Source organism: Anopheles arabiensis, chromosome 2 (genome assembly GCF_016920715.1).
Source record: "Anopheles arabiensis isolate DONGOLA chromosome 2, AaraD3, whole genome shotgun sequence".
Classification (NCBI taxonomy): domain Eukaryota; kingdom Metazoa; phylum Arthropoda; class Insecta; order Diptera; family Culicidae; genus Anopheles; species Anopheles arabiensis.
Genome location: NC_053517.1, coordinates 41762334 through 41788522, shown reverse-complemented (window position 1 = coordinate 41788522; position 26189 = coordinate 41762334). Strand labels below are relative to the sequence as shown.

The following is a 26189-nucleotide window of genomic DNA, read 5'->3' as shown; positions in this document are numbered from 1 at the left end:
CCCTGTGATCACGCATCGAGGGGTTTAAAGATGACGAGCAGACGTGACGAGGGGCTAATGATTAATCATGAGATTATCGGAGGAAAATGCACGGGTCACACATTTCTCGGCACACAATTGAGCAGCGATGGGTTGGGAAGTAGAAGGGGGCTAGGTGATTGGAAAGTGTTCGGGGCCGGCCGGTACACCCGGCGGCTGATTGATCGGTGAAATGTGATCACGATTCTCACATCCCGCGGTGAACACATGGACACATCTCCCCCCAGCATTTGGTTTGGAATACTGACCGATCGATTCGGTGGTCCATTTTTGGTCCCGCCAGAGGGATGAGATCGGTGTGTCCCCGTATCTTTTACCCCGTAGCAGCACCTCCTGGAGGAGGCATCCATTGCGCATCAGCAGACACGGCACGGATACACAGTGAGACTGGAAGTGGAAGAAGATTAAACAAAAGGGTGCGTCGTTGAGCAAAGTGCCTCCAGCACTTTCGGACCCACTCGGAGGCGTTGAGGTTACGGCGAAGAAGCAAAACAACAACAAAATCTTCCAGCGCGATGTGAACTGGGACACCGTGGCTGGGAAAGCAAAGATACTGCTGGATGGTGTTAGAAAGCAAAGCCCAAAGAAGAGTTCGCTTTTGCTGCTTTTTCGTCGTTCTGTCTACAATCCGCATGAATGAAAACCCCGTTCCCCGTAGTGTGCCTTGCAGCTGTGACCCCAGGGAAGAGCGTCGATGTGGCGAAAAGTGAAACAAAACTCGCAAAAAATGGCAAGTGCACTATTGGGATGCGAGACGATCGACAGGATAATAGTTATAATGTGCCGCGAACAGCGCAGTGCACACAACTTCTTCCGTGACGCGACTCGCAGCCATGAGAATCTTCCGATGGCACATTTTTTTTTCGCCTTTCAGGTAGAAAGACGAACACATTTCAGCACATGAGAAAGGGAGCAGACCGGAAATGCCAGCCTAGGTGCGCAAGCGCCGCCAACTAAGCGTAAGCCATAATTCATACGCTTCTCTGCTCCTTTTGACCTTCTTACACGCGAACCGTACCTTACCGTCGCCCGCACGCCCGTACTCGGGGGCCGGGAGTGGTGCGTGATGCACCGATGTGAAGTACGGCCGACGACACTCTGGGACCACGGGACCACGTTTGTGACACCGATAGAGCGACCGAAGCAAATCCAGACGAGAGTGCACGCGCGCCACAAGAGTGAGAGTGCTCATTTGCGCGCAAATGGTGCAGAGGCGGTCGGGCGGGGAATGGTGGTGGAATTTCCGTTCGTGTCGCCCTTTACATTCTCCGGCCGCAAAGGGTCACCGTCAATTAGCACGGACCACGGCGCTGGTCGTTTGCCTGCGAGCGTTTTTTTTCTGAGTTTATTTACGAGCGGTCTAGCATTTGCCGGCGTTGTGGGAAGAACTGCTGTGAGCGAATGGAGCAATGTGCATCGAAGGAGGAAAAATGGAGAGAAAAAAGAGGAGCATAGGAAAACTTGTCATGCGACGGAAATGACGATCCCTTCGAAAACCCTTGACATTGAAATGGGGGTGGGGACCGGCAACGTTTGATGGATCATAAATCTGAAGACGCTCCATTTGATGGGTGTGTTGCAAATTGTGCTTAACGATATTTTACCGGCACACCTTCCCGATGAGGCGAGTTATCGTTAAAGTTAATGTAGAGGGACATAAAACAGATGAGATGGCTTCTCAAAAGCACTGTTCCTAAAAGTTCATCATGCTTTCTTGAGGCTACTGCCGTTCAGACCCTTTAGATTGAAGTTGTGCTGAGGGATATGTTATCCAAGCGCCCAGGCATTTATTTGTTTAGATAACAGCAGACAACATTTGTTTCAACACGTTTTCATGAAACATCGACTGATCGATGTGTGTGAGTGTGTGTTGTGTTAGATTTTATGAGCAGTGATCGATACGCGCTTGTTACAGCACATTTGTCGGGAAGATCATTATTGAGGGTACAAATAAAAAAGCAATACACCAGCAAACAGTTGTTGGTGCAGTCGATTTGTTATGAAGTGGAAATAACAAAACCCGGCCTGCTGGAAACCAACACCAAACACAAGGGAAGCTAACCCGAAACAACCCAACACAGTTTTAGGGTGCAGAGAGCCATAAAGTGACACAGCATTGTTTTGTTGGACGATTTATGAGTGCAACCAATAAAATGGTTGTACGTTCCGTGTCATCATTTCAAGCCATCTATCTTTTCCCGCTGGCGATCGCGTGGAGATGCTTATCCAACCACGCCAAGCCGCGCTTGCAATAGCAGCACGCCGGAGCAGACGGAATGCAGCGCAACCCGGTGTCTGTTCGTTAGATAAATGTAAACTGTCATCACTGAGACATCGCGATCTGGGGCACGCTTCATTACACCTTCATCTCGCGCGCCGAGCGGAAAAGATCACTCGTTAAGATTTGCGATGATCAAACGATCTGGCGATAAGGTGACACACACACACACTCACACACGACATACTGCTATGCTGCTGCTTTGCGAAAGTGCGGTGGCATATCCGTTGCCGCGTTGCGACGTGTGTGCACCGTAAATGTCACCCTCGGTGGCTTCATCTGCTGCTTGGATGGATGTTAGTCAGCTTGATTCGATTTCTGTTTTTCATTTCATCCCCACACTCCCTTGCACCATTGAGTGATGGGATGAGCGTGTATTGTAGCAGGATTTCCTGGGTCTGGGTGTTGATGACCCTCCGCTCCTGGTCTTGCGGCTGGTAGTGGTTCGATGCCAATGAATGGGCGAACCATTTGTGGAGCGGGCGTAATGAGACGCTCTGGATGCGCCGTTTATGGTTGGAGAGGATAGAAGTTGTTCATACTCTTTTTGGGCGGGAGAAAACTGGACACTTGGTAGCCACACCATACACAACAACGAAGGAAACAGGTGCGTAAAAGGCGATCTTGTGAAGAAGCCGCACTTGACACTGTGCGTAGCGTTTGTGGTTCATTGATAAATGCGTGTGACTGAAAACATGTTTTTATTAATGAGGAACTTGAAACAGTTCGTGATTGGTGATTGGTGAATAGTACTAAATTAAAAAATTAAAACAAATTATTGGAAAACAACAAACCAATTGGACCAAAAGGGTATGCCTAAAATCTATATTATGTTATTATCTATAATATTTCCTGAAGTCAGGATTTGCCCGGGCCAGTGACATTCCAGCAATTTTATTATATTAAATCTTAAATCATAGTACACAAAACAACAAAGAAAAAGATCGTTCTGGTCAATTAAAAACCCACACGTGACATAGTGCTCGATTCCGTTCCACTGCAAACCGTGCCGCGTTCCGAATGCTTTCGGTCTGCTTGCACATCTCACGAATTTGAACCCGAAACCGAAAGCATCCAGCACGACGCGAGGGCAAGACGCGGAATTCGCGCCACTGCACAACGAATGCGCGCGCCACACCGCTTTGCCACAGGAAATTGAACCGGCAGCAATGGCCGCATGGCCGGCGGCAGTGGCACTCTCCCAGCTTTTTTGTTGTTGTTGTTATTTATAACTTTAACCCAGTTCGAGCACTTGCACATCCCAAAACATCAATATCCCGGCCATTGGCCAACGGTTCGACGGCGGTCCGGAATTTGTCGTGCAGCTTCCACACACTCCTTCCCTTCCCTTCCCCTACAAAAACAAGAACACACATCCACACACACACAGCGAAGAACCATTTCAAAACAAAAAGGCCATGCCCGGCGGACTTGGCGCACGGTTGAAAAGCTGCACTTTCATCGTTCCTGATTGTGTCCTGCTTCAAGTGTGAGCGGGCGGGCGCGCGCGCGCGGAAGGAATTTCCTGGAGTGATTGTGCCGCGACCTCGTGAGCACGTTTGCGATCGTTATGCCCTCTGGGGAGGGGGTGTATGGTGGTCCATCGGTGTGGGAAGAACGCTATGATTGATGCTTAGACCGCCGGCGCAAAGGGCGGAAGGAACAAACCTTGCTTCGGGAGCCAACACAGAAAAGATTGTCATTTGTACGTGTGTGTATGTATGTGTGTGTCTGTGTGTGGTTAGTCTTGACTGCACGTGTGACCTGATTTTTCTTCCCGAACTCGACGGACCGAGAAAAAGCGTGTCGATCGCTCAGACAAATCAATTACATGTAATTTCGAACCCCGAATACTATCCTCCCGTAGTGTAAGGTGGTGCCAGCAGCAGCAGCAGTGCCCACATCGATTGAGCTGTTCGCGCCTGTGAAAGGTTTTTTTTATTGTTTGCCGCAAGCAAACGAAAGCCTTTTCTAATGAGACGCAATTAATTGACAACTATCATTAGCGGGTGGTGCGGGCTTGATCGTTTCGTAAAGACAACGTCTTTACCTTTTCCGCACCTTGCTCCACAGCGCAAGGAGCTGCAATTTTCGATTGGTCCCAAATAATACCAATCGAATTGGAAACGGACGGAGCGATCGGAGGGGAATGGAATGGATTCGCCCCGTTCAGTTATCGCAGCCGAAGCTCGCGCTGCAAAACAAAGCGAGGCAGAAACGCTTCCTCCCCTTGTGAAGTGTGGATGAAATTGTTATGCTCATTGGTTACGTTCAGTTATGCGCAGTTATGCTGTCGTGCGGTTTTGCTCTTTCCGTGCGCACCGTGTGCCGGGGGTGACCGGGTGACGATCGGGCAAAATCGACAATTTCTCTTTTCCGGCTCGCACCGATAATCGATTCGATCGTTTTGATTGATGAAGTTGTTGAAGCTTTTTCGTTGTTGTTAGTTTTGTATTTTTTCGGTTGTTGTGTTGTGGCATGCTAGTGTTAATTTGTCGTGTGTGTTGTTTTTTGTTCGAATTTTTGCAAGTTTTTCGGTTAAATCTGGTCGAATCCGGCATGCACAATAGAGGACACTACCGTAACGAGCGGCGTATGGCTGCGATTGTTGTCTTTCGCTCTCTCGCTTTCTCCCTCTCTCTATCGATCTTGCTGAAAGCTGCGTGATAAAAACGCGTGTGCTCAATTAATAAAGTTATTGGGAAAGTTAGGAAAGTTATGCAACCGAAGCGGCTTCGTCTCACCGTTCGGGGTGGAAGAAATGGGATTACACAGGTTAATCCTTATCCTTTGCTGATACTCCCTCCGGTACCTTCGGGCAGATCGCAGGGTTTCGTGTTTCTTATGCAACGTGTGTGTAAGTATACTGTGGAACGTACCGCACCGCAAAACATAACCTTTTATGGGCGCTTACAGTTTTTATCGCGTCTCTTTTGCGTATGCTGATCGGTTATGATTTTGGCGCGGTGTGTGATTCGCTACGGACGTGCCGTGGTCACGGGTGATTTATTTAAAGCGCAAAATGCGCGACGGTTGGTTTTTTTTTAATGCACGGCAACACTTGAGGGCTGCTGGTGCATGGGAAAAAGGGTAGCGCATCATTGGTAATGCTATTTTTGATGCGACAAAGACTGGTGCCGCACAAAGTCAGTGATCCATGGTAATGGGTGGTTGGGCGCTCCAAGGTCGGAACTGATCGACGATTCTAAGCCGTGTGATACGTTCTTGGGAGCGATCTGGTATGGACTTACAAAAGGGAAACCGACGTTTGACATAGACGAAAAAACAAACTTTGCATTATTAATTAATTGAGTCTAGATTTGTATGGTCGAAATTTGTAATACAAATAATATTAATTTTAGTAATAATCATGACAATAGTAATAATAATACAAAATAATTATTATTATTATTACAATTGGTAAACTCAAACGATGAAATTAGATTATCAGTAAATTAATAGTAAACTTAAATAAATGAAAAAAGAAAAAAAAAGTGGTTTTCAGGATTTTTTTAAATAGTACAATTCAAACAATAAACGAACTATATGCGTCACACACTTAATAGTTTTCCGCTTATCAGCCTTCCCTCTTGCGTGTGCAGCGAACCATGATCATACAAATTAGTTACACCCAAGAACGTCAACATAGTCGATCTGTGTGTGTGTGTGTGGGGATATGTCTGTATTTTTTGTTGGCTAGTTTTTTTCCAATGCTGTTGTTTCTATCGCCAATTTCATTTTCATTCGCATACTTTGCTTTGTCTCTGCTGGAGCGTGTCCCGGTTTCAAAACATCTTGAGCGCCATCGGAGAACGTCCTCCCCCTCCCCCCCCCCCCGCCAGGGCTTGCGGTGTGGTCCAACCTATCCAAATCGAGCACCGCACGTTCCACAATCCAAGCAGGCGGCTGGCAAGATACGCGTCCTGGGACGAAGCTGGGGAGCCCCTTCCCGGCCGTGTCAACAATTGAGCACATCAAATGCGGAACCTTGTGCATATCCCGATATGGAATGCATTAAATGTGCACATTAGTAGAGGAAAGAAAAACACACACACACTCCCAGACCAACTTTTAGCGAGGTACTCCAGTCTTACCCCGGTCACTGTCCTCGAATCGCGCGCCAACTGCAACGGGGGTTCGGAGCTGATAGCGAAGGTTGCTTTGGGGTGTCTGTGTGTGTACATAATTAAACGTAAAACAATAAGCAAACGAGGATGGGAAGTGGACAATAAAAACAAGTGACAAAAAACACCTCCCAACATACCAAACACTCCAGGTTCGTGGAATGAATGGGAAACCGGGCGGACCAAACCCGGGGCACTGCACCAGGGGTGGATTGTCGCGTGATGTGCTCAAGAAGCTGCTTCCAAATAGGTCGGCCGTCTCTGACCGCAATCGTGTGGACGGCTGGGGCGAACGGGTTGAGTTTTATAATTGAAAAACATTATTATGATTCTTTTTTTGTAAAGGTAAAACACCCTCTCGCTTGTGATAGTCATGACTGGCCAGAAGGGCTGAAGTTCGTCGCCTTCTTCTCCAAAACAATAGAGCTGCGAGGCGTAGTACACGCGAGGTCATTCGAGGAAACGGTCGCGTTACGGGGGTGTGTGGAATCATAGCGATAGGTGACTGTGTTTGTGTGTTTGTGTATGTGCGCGTGCTCGTGCGCTTTCGGGGTAAATGGTGACCGCTTTTCTCCTGCGTGAAATGACCTCACTTGTTTGTGCGTGCTGAAGGACAGATTGCCCCCGAGACGGGGGTGACGGGGCTTCGGAGAAAAGTGCGCTCTTGCACACGAAAGCCCTTCCCCAAACGGGTGTGTGTGTGTGTCGCTAGCGCTACAATGTATACCATTCACGGTGTAAGGTGATCGTTCGGCGCTGAAATTAGACGGATTACGATCAAAGCTTTGGGCTAAAACATGGCGCAACATGAAATTCTCTGTGTGAGTGAAACTGGAAAGTTTTGAAAATGATAATTACAAAATTACAACCGATTTTGGTGCGATTTTGCAAGTCCATTGCTAGTGATAGGCATGCCGACCGACCGGACGGTATTGCACGCCGGCGCGGTGGAGGATGGGATAAATGGCTCAACATTCGCGTACTGCTGCTCCGTTTGGGCGTGTGTGTTCGGTGCGTGTTTATCGATGTACGGTTTTAGTACCGAGCGGGCGAGATACAAGCCGATAGCCGATGCTACCGTGTTACAATTGGATGGCGCACAGGCACGGCTACCAATAACGGCATAACTAGATGTAATTGTAATTGGTTTATTAATAACATTCCGGTACGGTGCATTCAAGCTTGCCAGGGAAGTCTCCCGAAGTTAAGGGAGAGGGAAGGGGAAAAGCGCTACGGGAGGAGGTACACCTTGATCGTTGATGGCGATGTTAATGTTCGATCACAACGAACTGTTTTCCTTTCGGATGTGTGCAGTCCGTTAGGCGAGAATGATCGTATCGCTGCAGTTAGTGGAAGAAGTCGCAAGTGGCTGTTGTTGAGGACTGGACTGGCAAAGGGAGCATCATTAAATGGTGGAAAATTTACGGTGGCTCATGGTATTAATATTTATATTGGCATGATGGTCGATTCAAAGCTATAGGGATATGAATCGATCGGGTGGTTTAATATGATGTATAGCTGTATATCATCACAGGTTGTACACCTCAAGAAAAAAAGTATTTTTTGCATGTTCACTTTGAAGTAAAACAGCGTATTGTAATGTAACAGTATACAAAACTAACTTTGGAGGATTTCACAAAATTTTATATTGAGTTTGACACTTGAAGACTCAAATCATGTCAAAACTTCATAAAAAACCACACGTCAAACTCTCAACCTCTCAGCCTGAAAATATGTAAACAAATGCCGATTCGTGGGAGCTTTTGAAGGATTGATTTTTTTTTACTGAAGCAAAATTATTTTGTCAAGAGATGTTAAAAACAATTTGAAACGATGTTATATGATGTATTAAATGTATTATAACTCATTTCAAGAAAAAATCCATTTTTAATGCATATTTGTTTCTCCGCAAATGATGAAATCCAATATGACGGAACATAGCTGTCAAATGGCTACAACCCGGATGATGAATATTGTTCCACTGAGCTGGTTGAAATTTCAGCTTTCTTGCTTAAAATATAAAAGTGGTCTTTATTAGAGATCCTCATCTCAGTAATATCCTGGTAACAAAGCATCTCAATCATGGTTACAAAGGAATATGTTTATTGATATTACTTGATAAAAAATACCAAAACTCTAATGAGTTAACTTCTAGAAAAATGATGTATTTGTTAAAATATCAATATGTATGAGGGATACAACATTCACGTTTTAAAAAACTATACTAGTTGAGTGAATGAGACTGGGTCATGAGTTCCTATATACAATTGTGCTGGTCATTTTTGTTTAAAAAAGTAAAACATCTGACGTTTTCTGAACTTGCTTTTTGGTTTTTCGGTGCTTTAGGTGACTCGTGTCTTTTGATTCGTTGGCATTAAACGGGGTTAAATATTTGAAAAGCACATCATTGATCATTTCGTATCTAAAACAATCTCTTTTCTGTAACAGTGCACCTTTATTTATCCTACTAGCGTGATTGTTTTCTTCTTCTTCTTACTTTATTTCCAGGTGAGATATACCCGGGGCTTCTCAAAATGGTTCGAACCTTCTCGTTTGGTCCTCACCACAAGCGGCGTTGCGTAATCTGCTACGAGGTACAATAGAAATCATATCGAAACCAAAGGGAGAAATGATATGAAATTTCAAACCAATTAAAAATTGGACGGGAGTGTTGAAAGAAATCTAAAACGTTTCAGCAGCCAGCAGTGTCAAAATGGGGGATAATCTAACACCTACAGACGTACCGCTTGCATTGGGTGAAAGTGTTTCCACGCCGACGGCAGATGCACACCGCACAGTTGTGATGCATATTCCAAGCCCAATTTGGTGGGCTTTTTCGGATCGGTCTTCCCGTTTTGGCTGGTGGGAGTAACTTTATTGCAAACAGTTTTACTGCCATGGTTTGTGGCTCGAACGCATAAAAGCACAAATACACGCGCACGGGAAGGTTCACATTTCCGGTCGGTGGTATGTAGGTTTGGGGTTTAGCAGTCTTGTAGGGTTGCGATCCCATGGATGTGCTTTTCAACACATTTGATTGTTAGTTTAAAATAATTAATTGCACAGTCAATAGCTGTGGATCGAAATAATGAGCACTTTAGGACGTCAGCTACACTTAAAGAAGATCAACTAGCCCCATTATCTAACCTTATTGATTAACGCGTACCGAAAGTTCTCAAGCCATCGCAAGAACGTGACCTTACTAATTGCCTATTGTTGGGTGCAAAGCCCACCTCCAAACTGCAGGTGATGTACGGTGCTGATCATTAAGGTGGGCCCGAAAATCGATTGCCACAACACGGTTGATCCAGGGCCAGGAAACCAGTAATGGCGACCATTGCGGTGCAATCGATGAAACCTTGCAAGGGAAGCGATTCCGGCCGTCAGCCGATGGACCAAACGGCGCAAGGCTATGAGAATTGTGCCGACGATCGTGGGGTACAAATGATGGTGCAGAAAATTAAGACAAAATCCATACCGTTTATATGAAAGTGGGCAGGATGTTAGGAGCATTTAGTGCTGTGTGTGCCATTGTGTGTTCTTTTTATGGGGCTTTGATTGGATTGCAGGTGTCCATGGGAAGCTCACCGGCACCGAACGTTGATGTATCGCGCGCTCAGCATTTGAAACAATTTGTCCCCTAATGAATGACATAACGTTTGTTAATTTATAGCTTTTTTTGCTCGAATTGTATGAAGTGAGATAAGTGTTGTTTTTCTTTTTTTTCAAAAAAGGTTTCTTGGGAACCTTTCTACACTCGGATTTGATGACAACCTTCGGGTTTGTTTTGAGTGCCAACCAAACAGGGAGCACTTATTAAATGCGCCCTGCCTGATCACCATTAGGCAACGTTTAATTAATTTAAATTTATCTTCACCGGCAATCAGAAAATTGGAGATTAGTTTTTCGATAACAATGTGTGGCGATGAAATGCTCTGCCATGAAGGGGGCTGTTTTATACTCGCAGCAATTGTAGGTGCCGAGCCCTTAAATTGAGCTTAGTCTCCGTTGTTTTTTCGAGGTCTCAATAGTGACACGTTGCATAACTTAAAGCATATCTTTCTTCTAGCTTGGCAGAGTGCCCAAACGTTTGTTCATATGTTTTGCTCCATTCGGAACATATTTATTTCCGAGCAAGTCATTCGTTTGCTTTCTGTGATGTAGTTTTTACCATCACAGGACACATGCTTAACTAGCAGCTATTCCGATGTCCGATGTGAACGGGTAATTGGGGTGAAGCTGTGGTTGTTGTGTCCCATGTTCGTTTGCTTTTGCTTTAGATTTTCCCATCCATCCCCACACACCCACAACCATCGAGTGCAGGAGCCACTCAATTGACGCGTTTCGTGGTCAACTTTGCATAATGAGGGAAAAGTGAAAGGATTTAATTGGCCTGCGTGACGAAGGTTGAGGGAAGTAAGTGACAAACATTATGACTTCCATCCGGATGGACGTAAGCAGTACGAATACACACTATTACTATTGAGATCATCACTGTAGAAGCGACAACACACATGGATTTAGAAAAAGTAGTAGTCAATTTATTCATCAACGTTCACACTCACAATTTAAAAAGTAAACTTGCTTAGTTTTCTGGCACTCTATCGATTGGCAGTGTTTTCTTAAGGTGAATATGCTCTAAACTTAGTAATGTTTGTAGCCGTGATGATGAGAGCTAGGCACCACGAGGGGCTGCACGTGGGCAACGGTGTGCACCGGCGGTGGCACTGCGACGTAATGCACCTCATGTACCGTCTTGGCCGCTGCTCCCTTGTGGAAATGATGCAGCACCGCACCCCGCAGTAGCGCCTTCTTGACGACGTGCTTGGTGATAAGCAGCGGTGCACCCGTGGTGAGCGAAACGAGCGCCAGAGCCAGAATGATGACAAAGGAGACCTGTGAAGAGAGAACGACAAGTGTTAGCTATTTGAGGCTACGATTGAGGCACTGGTTTTCTGCGAAAATCACCTTCATGATGATAAGCTTGGGAGTGCTGTTACTGTTGCTACTGCGAAGAAAGATTGGTTTGCAATGCGATGTGTTTCGCTGGCTGTGAACGCTGACTGTTTGATACTACTGCACTGTTCGGTGACCTATTTTATATGGTTTGCAAAATGTTCCTGGTGCCATAGGTGGGAGGGTTCAAAGCCGTATTATGACATTGAAAATATGCCCCCGGGGTCAGATTTTCGCCAGGTATGTCGTGCATGGTGCAGTGATGGTTCTAGGGACCTATGGGTCGTAAGACACAAACCGGTGGTGCCAAATGTCTGTTCATAACAGTTACAAACGTGATTATGGAAAGTATGATGGGTAGTTGATGTAGGCTATGAATATTTCATTTTCTGTAACTACTAAAGTGTTTGTGTTTGGTATTGCTTCTTTATGACGAGTAGAAACTTATTGAATCAAAAGTGGTAGTCATACTACCATATCATATACAAGTGGCTCACTCTTGAAACGGACCTGTCTGCCAAGAAAATTGAATTTTGTTTCGTTTTGTTCAAGAATAATTCAAGAAACTAATACTGCCTTGGACTGAAGTATTAGCTATGAATTGTGCTACACGTTCAGCATAGGCGATGATAAACAATAGAAATAATTATAAAAATATGTCGTTCAGGTAGCGATGTGGTGTGTTGATGTATAAGTAATAAAAATGAAGCAAAGTTCTAGACAATTTCGATCGTTCTGTATAAACTGCTCGATAAAGTATACCATTTATAGTTTCAATAATAAATGTATAATTATCAGGATTTCAATGAAGAATTCAATACTATGGCATAATCAGTATAATTAATCTTTAATTTAAATAGTTGTCATTCTCAAGCTCAATCATGAAACTACACGTGTTACTAGCCAAACCACCCTCTATCCAACACAAAATAAAAGAAAAACCAAACGGTGGCTCAAAGTAGCTCCAAACTAACCGTCTGAGGTCGTCGGAAACCTCATGCTCAGTAAAACAATCAACTTTCTTCACATACAAACCTATAATTTCGGCCAAAACAATTCCCCTAAACAAGCACCATTTCCGTCAGTTTGTGTTGGAAAATCAAATAACATTTTCCCATTTACCCTTTGCCGTACCCCTGTACGGCCGTCTGCTAACGGTAGGATACTTTTGCCCCTGCGCTCTGGGTGTTCATGATCTTGACAATGGCGCTGTAAGCGGTGGCTGTGGCAAAAGTTTTACTCATAATTTGCAACAAATTCTGTAACTGTGACGGCAAGCAGGTTGCAGACGGAAAAAATAAAAACCAGCGCGAATGATATCCCATTAACGCGCGCAGTTATTATTCAAAAGAGCTTCTCTCCTTTGCTGTTTTGTTCGCCACGGCTAAATGGATGCACAGTAACACAAACAAACAACGGGCACTGTTGGCGCCCAGAGGTTGAAGCGTGTTTACGGCTTCATCTGATTCGGGTGGCAGTGAAAAAATGAGAAAGATTTGGCGCGGCACTAGACGAGAAACGTCACAAACCGTTCACCTTGCTTTCCGGAGCATTAGATTGGTTTTCTGAGGCGAAGGGAAAGCGTTCATGTTTGAATTACCTACAATTAAGCACAAACAACAAGAGGGTAGTAACAATTTATAGCGCTTTTGTTTACGCATCCGTTCTGCGACAAGATCGACCGTGCAGCCCTTGTTGATCAGATTGGAAGCAACTGCAAAGCACGTGACGTTTGTTGGGAATATGTATTTAGTAGTGAGGTTACTGTTGGTCAGCGAGAAAGAGATTCTGGACTGTGTAGAAGCCGTGGCAGGTAATGCGCTTGCGGCAAATGAAGCCGTTTCACGAGCAAACGATTAGCGACTTACACTACCAGGAAATAGTTTAGCGGCGTGTGAGATGGTGTCAAATGATAGACGATCATAAATTATGCAAAGAAGAAAGAAAAAGAAAACGTTTGGGCGACAGCCCTTTCAACTCGACGCCGCACAAAGATCCCTCCGACATCCCCATTCTCACGAGTATCTCATTAGGCTAATTGTGGTGCACCTCTAGGTTCAGAGAGGTTGCCTTTACGGTGATGTTTTGGCTTTTTTTGCGGCAACCCAGCACCCACAAATTCGCAAATGAGCTGCGATGCCTTAATGTTTCCGCTCGTTCGACCGCGGCACGTATCTTTTAATGCGGCGGTAGGTGTTATGTGAGTTGGATGAAATCTTACAGGCACGAGTATGCACTTACTCACGTTTTTTTCGCGTGCAAAATAAGCGGCTGGCGCATGGAAATGGATCGGTGGGCTCGATCACGGTTCTTTTGGGCCAATGAAGTTGTCATTAGCCAGTCCAGTAGAGCCAGCATATCGCCCTGCAAATGGACCGGGTAAAGATGCCAAACTACGACGCCTGGGCCTGGTGGCCTCGACGGTAGGCTATGGGGGAACGGGCAGAACCAGAAAAACGGGACACAAGTGAGTTTTTGGCAGTTATGACATCCGCAAAGGTGCAAGGTATGCATTTTGTCCGGAGGGCATACATTAGGTGAAATGTGGGTGATGTTTTGCCTGTGTGGCGAAATTTCGAACACTTGTTACGGGGCGTGTGTGCGCTGATGTATTGCGCAACGTGGCAAATGGAGCTTTCAAAAGGTGCATAAGGTGATCAGATGATTAATAAGTTTTCTGTTAAAAAAGTATGACTAATTGTATGCCTGACTAGTATTAGCTCATTAAACATTTCAAATCGTCCAAGTCGAAGTTTAATGGAAATCCTCTGAAAATACCTAACTAGTTTTGTTTCCAATAAATAAACATTGGCTGCAAAATATGTCTTGGTCAAATATCTACACAGTAGGGTTTGAAATCTGGTTAGTAAAACTCGATGTCAATTTTTAATAATTTTATGTGGCATATTCAAGCCAATCATTTTTGTGAGAATGATAAAATATATGGCAAAGAAAAATTTTAGAGTGATGAAATCTTGCAGCTACCAAAACCTAACTCAACAATTTTAATACCTAATTCAATTCTTATCCTTAAATTATACCGCAAAAATGTTCACCAAACATTCGTACCCACCAGAGAGGCACAAATTAGCACATTCACAGCATCTATTAGACCTAATTTCGCACGGTCCAGCTGTCTGGGCACACCTTCGCCAACTCAACGCCACCACCGGCCGCATGAATATGGTTCATAGACGTGCACCTCAAAACCTGCCGCTGATTGCAATGTGTGTGGACCAGGCACAAAAAGAACAGGTCACCGCACATTCGGTCACGGTTATATAGGTGCCGGGATGCCGAAAACCAAAACAAAAAAAAGCAAGCGAAACAATTTCTCGCACTCCACAAACCTTGGCGGCGAATTCATTGGCATACTTTCAAATGACCCCAAACGAAAAAAAAAAACTGTAACATAGCTGGTCCGTATGCGTGCAGTACTAGCTGTGCACAAATGCAGACATTGCTCTGTTGTGGTCCGTTGAGGTTTGCTTGATGCATTTCTCACTCGTTTTCTCGCAAAACGAGGAGGCAAACGGGAGATAGGGGCTGCTATTGGAGCAGCGTAAGCGTTTGGGGATTTTGATGTGCCGAATACGCAAAAAGATAGAAAAGGCTTGGACCACTCCTCCGATTGCACCACCCAGCGCTCCAGAAAAGGTCATTAGGATTATTAATTATGATGGATGAGTTTGGGATGGGCCCGGTGGTAAGATGGTTTCCACAGGGGGGGGGGGGGGGTGAAGGCATCATAACGCACCGAAAACGGGAATGTGAGTGTGAAGCACGTTCGCATATTACACATCCAGCGGAGCGTGTATGCATTACACATTATCAGTGTCAGAAAACGGGAGTTTTTTTTTGTGTGTGAGCTGCCTTCGCTGTGAAATCATCGGGGTGTGAGAGAAATTTTCTCACGCGGTGTCTCGGGTGCCTTTTTCGGGAATGTGTAATAAAAGTGGCATCGATCGAAGCGTCTTGAACGAAGCCAATTAGCAGGGAAAACGTGTTGATGGTAGTGTTATTATTATTATTACATAATCGAAGAAGATTTGGGGAACTGAAGCAATATTGATTACGATTAAGGTGAAATATTAGCACTGGTAACAGTTGTAATAGGTAGTAGCTTGCAACTTTTGACACCTTTTTTCTTCTTAGTTTTGCATGATGTCCCTGGCATTGATTGAACGGAACTTTTTGAAATTTGATTTCCGGCTTAAAACAGTCTGTTTATGTATTAATACAAGCATATCTTTAAGTCCCGCATTTTACAATACGATTTTATTTCGTATATAATTGTCAAAAACAGTAATAGCTTTGAAGCAGGTCCTTTAAATTTTAATGTTTTAATCTGACATTAATTTGCGAACGATAAAGAAATATATAATTCAAACTGGTTAACCCAGAAAACAGTTGTGATTTATATCAGCTGCACTTCCTGAATTCCGAAAATGGTAAAATTCCATATTTTAAGAAAGGAAAGATAGGCATTAAATATGATTCCTCTAAAGTACAGATATCCATCACATTAATAAAAAAAATACTGCCGGATTGGAGCTAAATAAAACAGACGATGACAAGGATAGCATGTAGGTGATTCGTCCGAAAATTTTGCGTAATGTTTATTAAATGCGTGTGATTAAAACATCAGATAGTGTAAACATGAGCCGTTTAACATGCTCGTTTGGCTTTCAACCGTTTGACCTCGGCCGCAGCAATGCGGGAAGGAGGGCAGAAGAAGCGTGTAAGCGTTCCGATCAATCCCGCACTCCGGTGGGTTCTAGCAGCCAGGCCGGCCAGGCAGGCAAGATTTATGACAAAACTTTAACACGCTCAAGGTTACCCCCAGCTGGTGGTGCTGATCAAGCAAATTCCGTCCCAGGTTCCGCTCCGTACGTTCAAGTTCTGACAGCCATCAATTTAGCATCGGCCGCGGCACCGCATCGTACAAAGGCGTGCACCGTTCCATGTACCGTTTGGCGTGTGCGCTTTTTTCATGTGGGGTCGGGGTTTTTGGCACTATTTAACAGCGCCCGTACCGTCTACGAAAAGAGTGTGTTGTGTTGGTGGAAGAAATAAAAAAATACATCCCTTCGCGTTACCCATTCATTCATGGGCGAAAAGTTGCAAAAAAAAACAACAACAACATGATTCAAAACAAAACAATCATCGTTACACAATCAGCTTAATCACCAGCTGGTTCTGAGGTTAGGTCTTTTACTCCCGTCTTTGCGTGCGCCGGTACGTTCGTTAGCCTATCGATCCATCAGTGCGTTTGGGGGTGCCCGGTTGCCTGCGGTAAGGACGTGATTTGGTTCGGGTTGCGGTGCAGAGGGATTGTACATTTGGTAAGGGGAACCGATGGATAACTCCCATAAAATTCGACAAGTAGGTCATACACACATGTACGGCGCACCAAACACACTGCACACAGCGGCTCCGGTCATTGCGCATTTAAGGCTGTGTTTTAGGTTTTTTTAGCCGGTTGGTCGGTACCTCAACTCCACCTATTGTTATTACCGATGGGGCAAAGGTGCTGTTTTTTTCCTCTTGGCCGAACATCTTTTGGTGAAAATCCTGCCAACACTACGCACAACACCGGTTGCCCAGTTTGCTAATGCTCGATAATTTATGGTTTATGACAGGCACTTACGCCCCCCGTGGGGCGGTGTGAAGGTTCTGCCCGAGACAAGCCATTCTCTTGGCCGATCTCATCCTTGCGGTACTTTAACACAAATGATTATCTTCTAGTTAATGATTATCTTGTAGCGGGGAAGTTCAATGAAGCTTTTGCGCTTACCGATGAATGGTGGGGAATGTCGGTGGGTCGGTTGGCTCCGTAAAGCGTGCTTGCATTGGAGAAAGGGAAGTTCTAAGTGCCCTTAGTTTTCTTGTTCTTCTGCTTAGGTAATAGATCCATTTCACTTTGCCAGTAAGCGGTCTCTAGCCTGCTGCTTTCCTGTGTTGAGCATGTTTCTTACGATGGGAGGTGGTCAAACCACCGACACAGAGAAAAGCAAAAATTATGAACACGCGTGTGCGTTACTAAAAACTTGTTAATTAACCTTAATTGCGCGAACATTTGCACCCGTTTCATCATCATCATCATCGGAAGATCAATCGTTGCAAGGGAGCGGGAGGGAGGGAATGTTACGATTGTCGGTTCTTTCGTTTGCACCGTGTCATTCCCGTGATCGCATCCAGACCTTCGGGAACCTGAGAAGGTAAATGGATTGTTGTAAAATAAAGAAAATACATACAAACACCGAAACAACACACACTGGGAAGTAACGGTGAGAACTTTAAGTCGTAAGAAAACTTTCAGCACCTGCTCAATTGCCTGCTGTGGCAGGAGAAGCACGAGCTTTCCCTTCCTTGATGACTTCCCCTCGGTGCAGTTAGTTTTCGCAACGAAATTAGGTGAACATTCAACATCGTTAAGAAACAGGTGCATAAAGGAAAATGAATCTTTTCAAACAGGAAGATTAGAAATGCTGGTTTTGGATTACATTCGCAAGCGTAGAACGGTAAAATTAAACTTTTTTGGGAACGTTTATTGTTTCGGGTTGGTGCGTTAATTAAACCCGATTTTGTCAAAGATAATAACAAACAATAGTAATGTTTGTATTTTGTGAAACAAAACATGAAAATGAAACCACAAAAATCAAGACCACCGATGAAACGGCACGCCCAAAAAGGAATGATGCCAATCTCGAGAGCGATAAACATGAAAACGAAAGTGTCAAAATGATTGGTTAGCTTTCGGTTTTCTTTATCGTCAAAAATGAAGCTTTCCAGCGCCAGTTCCCTCACCCGAAGCTGATCCGCTCGAAGCCCACCGAACGCAACATCTAACGATTCATCGAAAGCGAAATCAAACACGAACGGCGGTATAAAGCATAACGGTCGCTTCTCTCAAGCCTTATCATGCCGTGGAGGTTAGCGCGTTTTCACGATGCCAATGCAGTGAAGTGAACAAATAATGCGCCCCTTTTGCTTAGCCTTATCGTGCCGTGCGCAACATCAATGGCCGGCAGGGTACAATGGATAATGGTGGTGCATGTTTGGTTTTGTTTAATGCTTCATAATTTCACTTTTCATTTCATTTCTCATCATGGAATTGGCGCTTAATGTTCCTGAAAACGTACACGTTTGTTCTACTGCAAAATGGATGGATCGTGGATCTGATGTTTTACATTATCGTTCGATTTGCCCCTTTTAAATTGGCACATATACGGGGTCTGTTAATCGATTCCATTCGAGGAACGTCACGTAGCAACAAAGTCATCTTTGCTGACCAAACCTTGACGAACGTTTCGTATTAGAGAAAACGACTCACATGCTGACGTTCGTGATGCTGTTGCTGCGGTGAGACGAATGCGCGCCGATGGTGCCCACTGCACCGGCACAATCAATGCAACCGAATCGGTTAAGCTACAAATTTATGGTTCTGATCAAAGGGCAGCATCGCCGCCGTTGCCGCCAGCCGTCAGTGTCATCGGTAGGAGTAGCTCGTCAGTCACAGTCACCGAGGCGCTTTAGAAAATCCACCCAAGAGCTCGCATTGCGGGGTGATGTGGCCGCCCTACGATTGAAAGCGACCCCTAACCGGCCCTTTGCCAGCGTGTCGTGTGTATTGATATGGATCGGAGCCCATTTTCTCTGACCGCGACAATTCCCATAAATAATCGATGTTTTTCTACAATTTAAACCTTAACAGTGCATTAGCCCGCACGGTGTACGGTGCCGGTGGAAGCCGTTCGAGATGGAAATGAGACGATGAATCATCCTTTTTCTTGAGCCGCAGTAAAAGCAACCCTTTTGTGGCGCCTGCACGCCACAATTGTCAGCATCGGAAGTCATCTCCACTGTAGATCCTTTCCGCCAGGGCAAGGTGGCACGGAAACCACATGCGTCTAGTAAAACAAATTGTTCCGACCTATTTACATATCCGATCGGGCCCCGGTGCTCCACGGCCCACGGTGAAAGCCCACTGACCTATTGACGAAGTGGATGCCGGGCCTGTGACCAGGCAACCGTGGCAGTTATTAGCTTAGACATTAGCGCAACGCCAGCGAGCGAGCGCGCGTTCGAGAGAGTTGATTGACTTGTTTCCAGTTCGCGGTCCGAGGGCAGGATCTACTATCGTTCGCTGCGCTGGGTCCACCCGTCGCTATAGTGCACGTAATTACATCGCGCGCGCGATGATGGACGAATGGTCGTATATTGGGGCCAGGCAGGGAAGTAGTCGGGCTGAATGGATACTTTCCATACACTGCAAATTTTGACATCGCACTCCGGGCGCTTTTTTTCTTCTTTGACAGCTATTGATCGCGATCAAGTCGGCGACGGCGGACAGCGACGATCAAGCGGCGGCGACATTAATGGACCGTACGGGCTGGGTCGATGCCGAAACTGGTGATCTTTCGCTGTTGTGATATGTTGGAGCGGTACTATTTTTTCGGGCTTTGGCAGATCGGGGCTTATTGTGTGGTGCAAATGATCGTTTGCTGATTAATATTTTGCCTGACCTTTAAAGGTGTTTTGATGTAATGTGGCTGGTTGCATTGAGCGCGTTTGCTACCTTCACTTCGATCAGTGCAAAAACACCTTTCTTCCGAAATACGTGGTTAGGTGTGGTAATCCAGACGTGTGTGTGTGTGTTTGTGTAGGGGTTATTTTTAGCATTGAAAGGACCGTTGATGTTGTTAGATAATGCAACGCATTGTACACAAACACTGAGCTACAATTAAAGCACTTTCCATGTTTTAGGTTGTCGCACCACCTAACAAGAGGGCATCATTCTGATTGTATTCAAATTAGTATTCGTTCCCGTTCTGAAGGGGGCGGAATAGATGATCTAGTCTTACCGAGTCATTATTACTGTACGGTCAACTACTTACACTAGCCTGAGGCTTAATTGCAAAAAACGCTCTGTACATCTTGAGAATCAAGCGGTTGAACTTCAAATGAACTTCATTACTCACTCAGTATAATTAGAAGTTTACAGCACATATCTATTTTTACTAAAAGCTGAGAACATGCATTGCGGTTGCATCACACCAGCCAACCCACTGGACGCTCCAAGCACGTAACAATTGAACACACCACAGTTTCATTAACGTTTCATTAAGTGATCGTACACAGATGCTCTAGTGTGTGTTACGTAAGGGGTTCTGGCTCTGTCGGAAGTAACCCCTTTGTGTGATCAAGCTTTCATTTAAAAACTTGAAGAAACTATACCTTCGTTAGTCACGATGGGCTTTCTGGGGTCGCGACTGTTCTTCTACACAAAAGATGCCCACGGACTCGGAATCTTAACGGAAAATCGAGCGGAAGAATGGGAACGGCGATGAAATGTTTTACCACGATCGCGGGACCTACCCACCAGACGAACAGCCGCAACAACTTAATTGTAAGACGTTTTAATTGTTTATAGTCATGTTAATGGGCACGATTAGAATCACGCTAAGAGCGTCGGTGCTGGCGAACACTTTAGGATCACTTACTCATGGGACGGTGAGCATTTATGTTAGGATGTTGGAGACTTCCACGCGATCGTGTGATGGATGGATCGGATGTTTTAAAGAAACTTCATGTTCAGCCAGGGAGAGTTTGTTGGCTGTATGGTAAAGTTGTTGCTTATAGTTGGCACTATGAAAAGAAGAAGGCAAAACCAAAATGATGTGAAATCGAACCAACAGTTTGATCTGCTAGTTGTGTCATGCTTCAAACGCACTTTTTTGTGTGTGCTGGCTACAAATTAATTGGAAGAATAATTTGCAGCCAAAATTCATGCCACTTCTAACCACGCAAAGCCCTTCAATGTTTGCATCGATTCCATTAGCAGAACAAATGTCTGATTTTTGGTAATTGATCCGTTCCAGCGACGAGCGGAACTTGAACTTGAGACGTGGCTCACTGGTAAACAGCAAACGAAGCTTCCCTGCATTTGCGACAGCTTTCCGTGGCCACAGCAGACAATTTGTGCGATTTTCTCACGCTTTGCCATGCAAGGTAAAAACAATTCTCACTCTTGATTAGCTTATTTGCGCTCGTACAACTCCGATGCGGAGACTCCGAAGTGACGGATGCATTCGATGCTGGACAAGCGAGTAACCTCGTTACGTTACCTCGCTCGCCAGCTTACGAGTGCATGGAGCGGTAAGGAGAACGTTAGAGGTGTGCACGGAGGACAAACTCCAGTTTCAATTGCCATCACTGGTTTTCTTGGTGCGTTTTAGATGCCGAAGCAATGTAGAGCAATAAAACAATCCCGTTAATACAAACAGCCTCAGAAAGCTCGGAAACGCACTCGTGCGTACGAAAAACGTCAGTGCCAGTTTCAATGTCCAATGCGTCTAATGCTGGCGAGACGCTCAGAAGATTCAGTAAGCTTTTTTGCTCGATCACTCTAGCAAAGATCACATGACAGTCGGCGCGATCGGTGGAGGCTTGCGTACTTCATAGCGACACCTGCTGTTACTGGTGGAGTCGTTTCATCACAGCATGAATTTAACCCTTTCCCAAAAATCCGATATGATAGTGATCGCACAATTACGTAAGAAATTGGGCATCTTCGGCGCATCTGCTGCGGGTAATCGATTTATCATTCCAGCCATTTGGAATACCACCAGGCCTCTCGGTTCGTTTGTACTGAATTGGAACGGAACCTACCTGGCGGGCGAGTGGCGTTAAATTCCACACGATTCTCACGGTGATCGATTCGCGCACGATGTGATTATACATCACCCGGGCCTACTACTTGCTGGCAGCTCATAACGAAACATGATCGCCGGCGGAAAACGACAAGTTGCCATGCTGGGGTAGGAAGATGACTAGATGGATGGCTGGCTGGCTTGATGGATGGATGGGTGGGCATTATCATCTTCAGTTCCTCGCCTAACACCTATCCACATGATACGGTCGCTTTTATCGAACAAAGCAATGTCGGAGAGCTAGAAGACGGGGCCGCGCTTGGTGTAGTGTGTCATCAGCAACCTACCAAATACAGCCAATGGGGTCAGTGTGGCGCTGGTACGTTCTTGCCACTCTCGCATTTCTGCTGAGCGTGTGCGTATGCCCCAATGGCATATCTTTCAGCACCTTGCACTGATTGGAGTTGGGTTTTTTTAGCGGATTCTGTTGTCTCTATCGAAAGTGTAACGAATCAAATGGTGTCGTCTGCCGCGGAACACCATCTATGGTAATGGTTGAAAAGTGGGTCTGAGTGGTGGTCTAATTGAGAGATGTAAAAGATATAACGGCAGTTGGAGAACATGGCATCGAATAGTTCATGTCGGAATCTAAACTGTGCGCCTCACCACATCCCACACCAACTGAGACTTATCCAATGTCAACTCACACAGGTAGTGGTGGTGGTTCATTGAACTGTCTTTTGCATGCGAAAGTCCAAGTGACCCTAACCGACCGTCCAATGCTACTTGTGTCTAACCCAATCATAGAGTCGCTCAGTGCATAGTTTACCCGTACGTGTAGCATGAATCTCATTTTGGGTGGTCAACAAGTCGCCTTCTTCCAACCATCCGCGGACCCAACCGTATGATACCGTGTATATGAAAGTGTGTGTGTGAGCCCGGTTATGGACCGAGATCACTTGTTTGGCAAGTTTCAGGCGCTGGTGAAAGCAAAAGGAGATGAATTGCGAAAAGTCGCAACGGTACGGCCAGAAAGCCTGCCAGCATAATGGGCGCTCGGCAGGATTGATATGTTTTTATTTTGGCAGCTTTCACTTTCCCCCAAAATAATTAAAAAAAGAGAACGCCAATAACGCGAAAAGTTAAATGGCGAGGTAGCATGCCGATACAGTCCCATACACACACGCGTGTGCTCCTTTTACGATCGAAATAAAATCGAATCTGAGGACCTGCAACGCAGAGGAAGGGTGAACAGGTTGAGTAGGCCGACGATCGCTAGAACACGTTGCCACCTTTGGGTCACGACAGGCCTGCGAACGGTGGTACACTTGAAGGGGGCATTTTGTCTGGGAGCAACTTGGGCTTGGGGTTTGCATGTGACGCTGTGCTGTGTGACTTGGCACGGGGCAAAAGTTTGGGTGGAACGGTATGGTGAAGCCTGAACCGTAATGTGTGAAAGATAAAATTCGACCACGCCGTGACGTGATCGATATGCACGGGTAGGTAGATCGGGAGAGCTTGTGTCCAGTTGACATTTGAAACCATTTCTGGAGCTGACGGTAGGGCAGTGAGACTCGATGTCTCGTGGGTAACGTGTATCGTATCGGTTTCACTAACTAGGGCTCGTCGGCTCGTTTTGAGTATACTGTATCATGCACACAAATGGTTGAGAATAGTACAAAATCCCTAGTTTTTATGTTGTTTTAGAGCTTCTGCGTACGGTCATTATCTCAATTCTTCATGAAACAATTGTTTGTACTTCTTTCGATGAACATGTAACGCTTCAAACAGCTTGTTGAGCTGAATTAACAATTTAAATGTGCTAGTGTTTGTGACTGCAGCGCGATTGATCGCTATAGACATTGCTGCACATTGTGTGAAACTGTACTAGACTTAAAAACTAGGACATCCACCTACAGTTCAAACGAGCATGCCAACAACGTACACATTCTCCCAGTAACATTGTCTGCCATTTGAGCCTGTAGGTCCACCAGCTCCAACGACAGCAGCTTCACCGCAACATTGTTGGAAAGGCACCACCTCAGCGCTTGGTTATTTTTCGGTCTGGTTCGTTGCCGCCCGCTTACGGTAAATGGTCAAAATCGCACCATTTAAGGTCAATATCGTACACTTGGCAAGATTGTTATCGTGTGGAGTGAAAAATGGTTATTGCACTGTTGGGTTGACTGTTAAAGTTCATTCATCGATTGCTCGACCTTTTCCCGCTGGTATGGGGTTGAAGTGCGTCACCTTGAGATAATTATTATCATTTTGCAGCTTACTGGCGCATTGAAATCTTTCGTTTGCCTTTCGGTTGAAGTACAGCGCCCTGTTGCTGTCAAGATTTTTATGCTTTTGATACCAAATGTGCAGTTTTGAGCAATGAAACATTTGGAAAAAAACATTAACGGTCAATTTAAACCAAAACTAACCGGGCTTTGGTTCAATCAAACACAACGTTGTTTAATATAACAAACGTTGCCATGGAAATACTATACAAACGAACCAGCGAATAAAAACAACCATTTGCTCAGAATGCCATGCGCAGCAGTTTGACGTTTGGAGCCGCCCGAAAAACTTCCCTCAGTTTGTCGTGGCTCGCAAGGAGCAGAGCATTCCGGTAGTGACGCGTCCGTCCATTTGTTTGTGCGTACTGTTTCAACCTACCCGGCGAAGAAATACGGCGCAGTTTCTGTAGCACCGTGGCTCGCGCTGCCGGACCAAAAAAAAAAAATGTGTGCTAGCAATAAAGGTGTCCGCTAAAAGTATCCTTCACGCGCTGGCAAGAAAGCAATCTCGACGACGACTGCCGTTAGCGAAGTCCTCCATCGAGCGCCCGACCCGCTCTTGCAGCGCGCAAAGATGATGTTCCAACGATGGCTCCGTGGCCTATATTTCGCCAAGGTAGGTGCGAAGAGCGGTCGGGCTGGCAGGAAGGGCTCGCGCCGTTTGCTCTGCCCACTCGACCAGTAGCAATTGGCGCGGGTGAATGTCACGGTGAAAATGGCCGGAAACTTGGGTTTGACCCTCATTCAGGGCCAGGGCCCTGGCGTTGGCCGGCGCGCTTCGACCGCGCCAATCACTTCCTGTAGGCTCCAGGTTCGCTTTGCATATGCGACCTCGGGAATGGGAAAATTGTTTCTGTGTCGATAAATCCCGCTCGTCATCATTATCGAGTGTGTGTGTGTGTTTTTTTTTTGCGAACAAATGCTTTTAGAAGGAGGGTAGAAAAACTAAAAACAAAACCCACCGCCACTGCCTCCAAAGGGGATGCTAAGGCTGCGGTCATCAATCAATCGGCAGTTATCGATTGCAAATTTGTTCGTGCTTGGAGAAAGATTGGGAAGGAATGTGCAAACCGCGTGGAAGGCGGGAGATAGACGATGGAGGAACGGGCCAATAGAAGGCCATGGACTGCTGAACGTCAACAAACATTGTTGCTAGCGGTTACCATTTACTGTTTTGTTCCTTGGATGCATCCCCCTCGGTCGGGAAGTGGGTGTTACTCCATCTCCAGGAGGAGGTAGCTTTTAATGACCCATTCCAATGCGTTCGTGGCATCACGAGTGTGTGTGTGTTTCTATGAGTGTGTATGGGTCTAAAAATAAAGGATCGATCCGAGCCTCTTGGACACAAAGGGTCGCACCGTGGGTGTGGTTGATGAATTTATGAACTGTTCCGGTTTAGTATGTTTTGTTTCTGTTGTAAATCAATAGAAGGGATAGAGAGTGGCAGGAAGATGGCAAAGAGAGGGAGAGGGAGATAGAGCACGTGTACGGTAGAATGGATTAGAAAGATTATAAATGAATCCTTGCGGACAGTGATGAGCAGCCGCATCGGAAAACTGTTTTACCCTGACAGCTAACGTAATTTATCGTCCAGTTGCATAATTGATGGGTAAACTTCTATTACCGATGGAAGGCTTCGGTCGAAACGCTCAGGCGTCGTATTAATGTGCAATTGCGTCGGAGTGTTTGGTTTAAGCATAATTTATCAGGTCACTGACCATTTGAGTGGAGGCAAAAATCATTCCGTTACAATTATTAATAGCTTGTTTCAGAACATTTGATGTTAGTTTGCTATCCCTGCGTAGGGATAGGACTGATTTTTCTCTTCTATTTTACATCTGCCTTGCGC

General features: G+C 45.5%; 1 protein-coding gene across 5 annotated transcripts in view; it reads left to right on the top strand.

Annotated features, from left to right (window-relative positions):
• The window catches only part of LOC120898362 (protein lava lamp), an 85883-nt gene that overhangs the window by 34247 nt on the left and 25447 nt on the right, over window positions 1–26189 (top strand). For 4 of the 5 annotated variants that reach the window (XR_005738650.1, XR_005738649.1, XR_005738651.1 and 1 more), the window contains exon 7: window positions 8950–9035. The exons of the other annotated variant lie outside the window; for it this stretch is intronic. Coding sequence is in view for 1 of the 4 variants with exons in the window: in XM_040304127.1 (XP_040160061.1) it covers window positions 8950–9035 (86 nt within the window). In the remaining 3 variants the exon portion in view is untranslated. The remainder of the gene's footprint in view (window positions 1–8949; window positions 9036–26189) is intronic. 5 annotated transcript variants of the gene reach the window in all.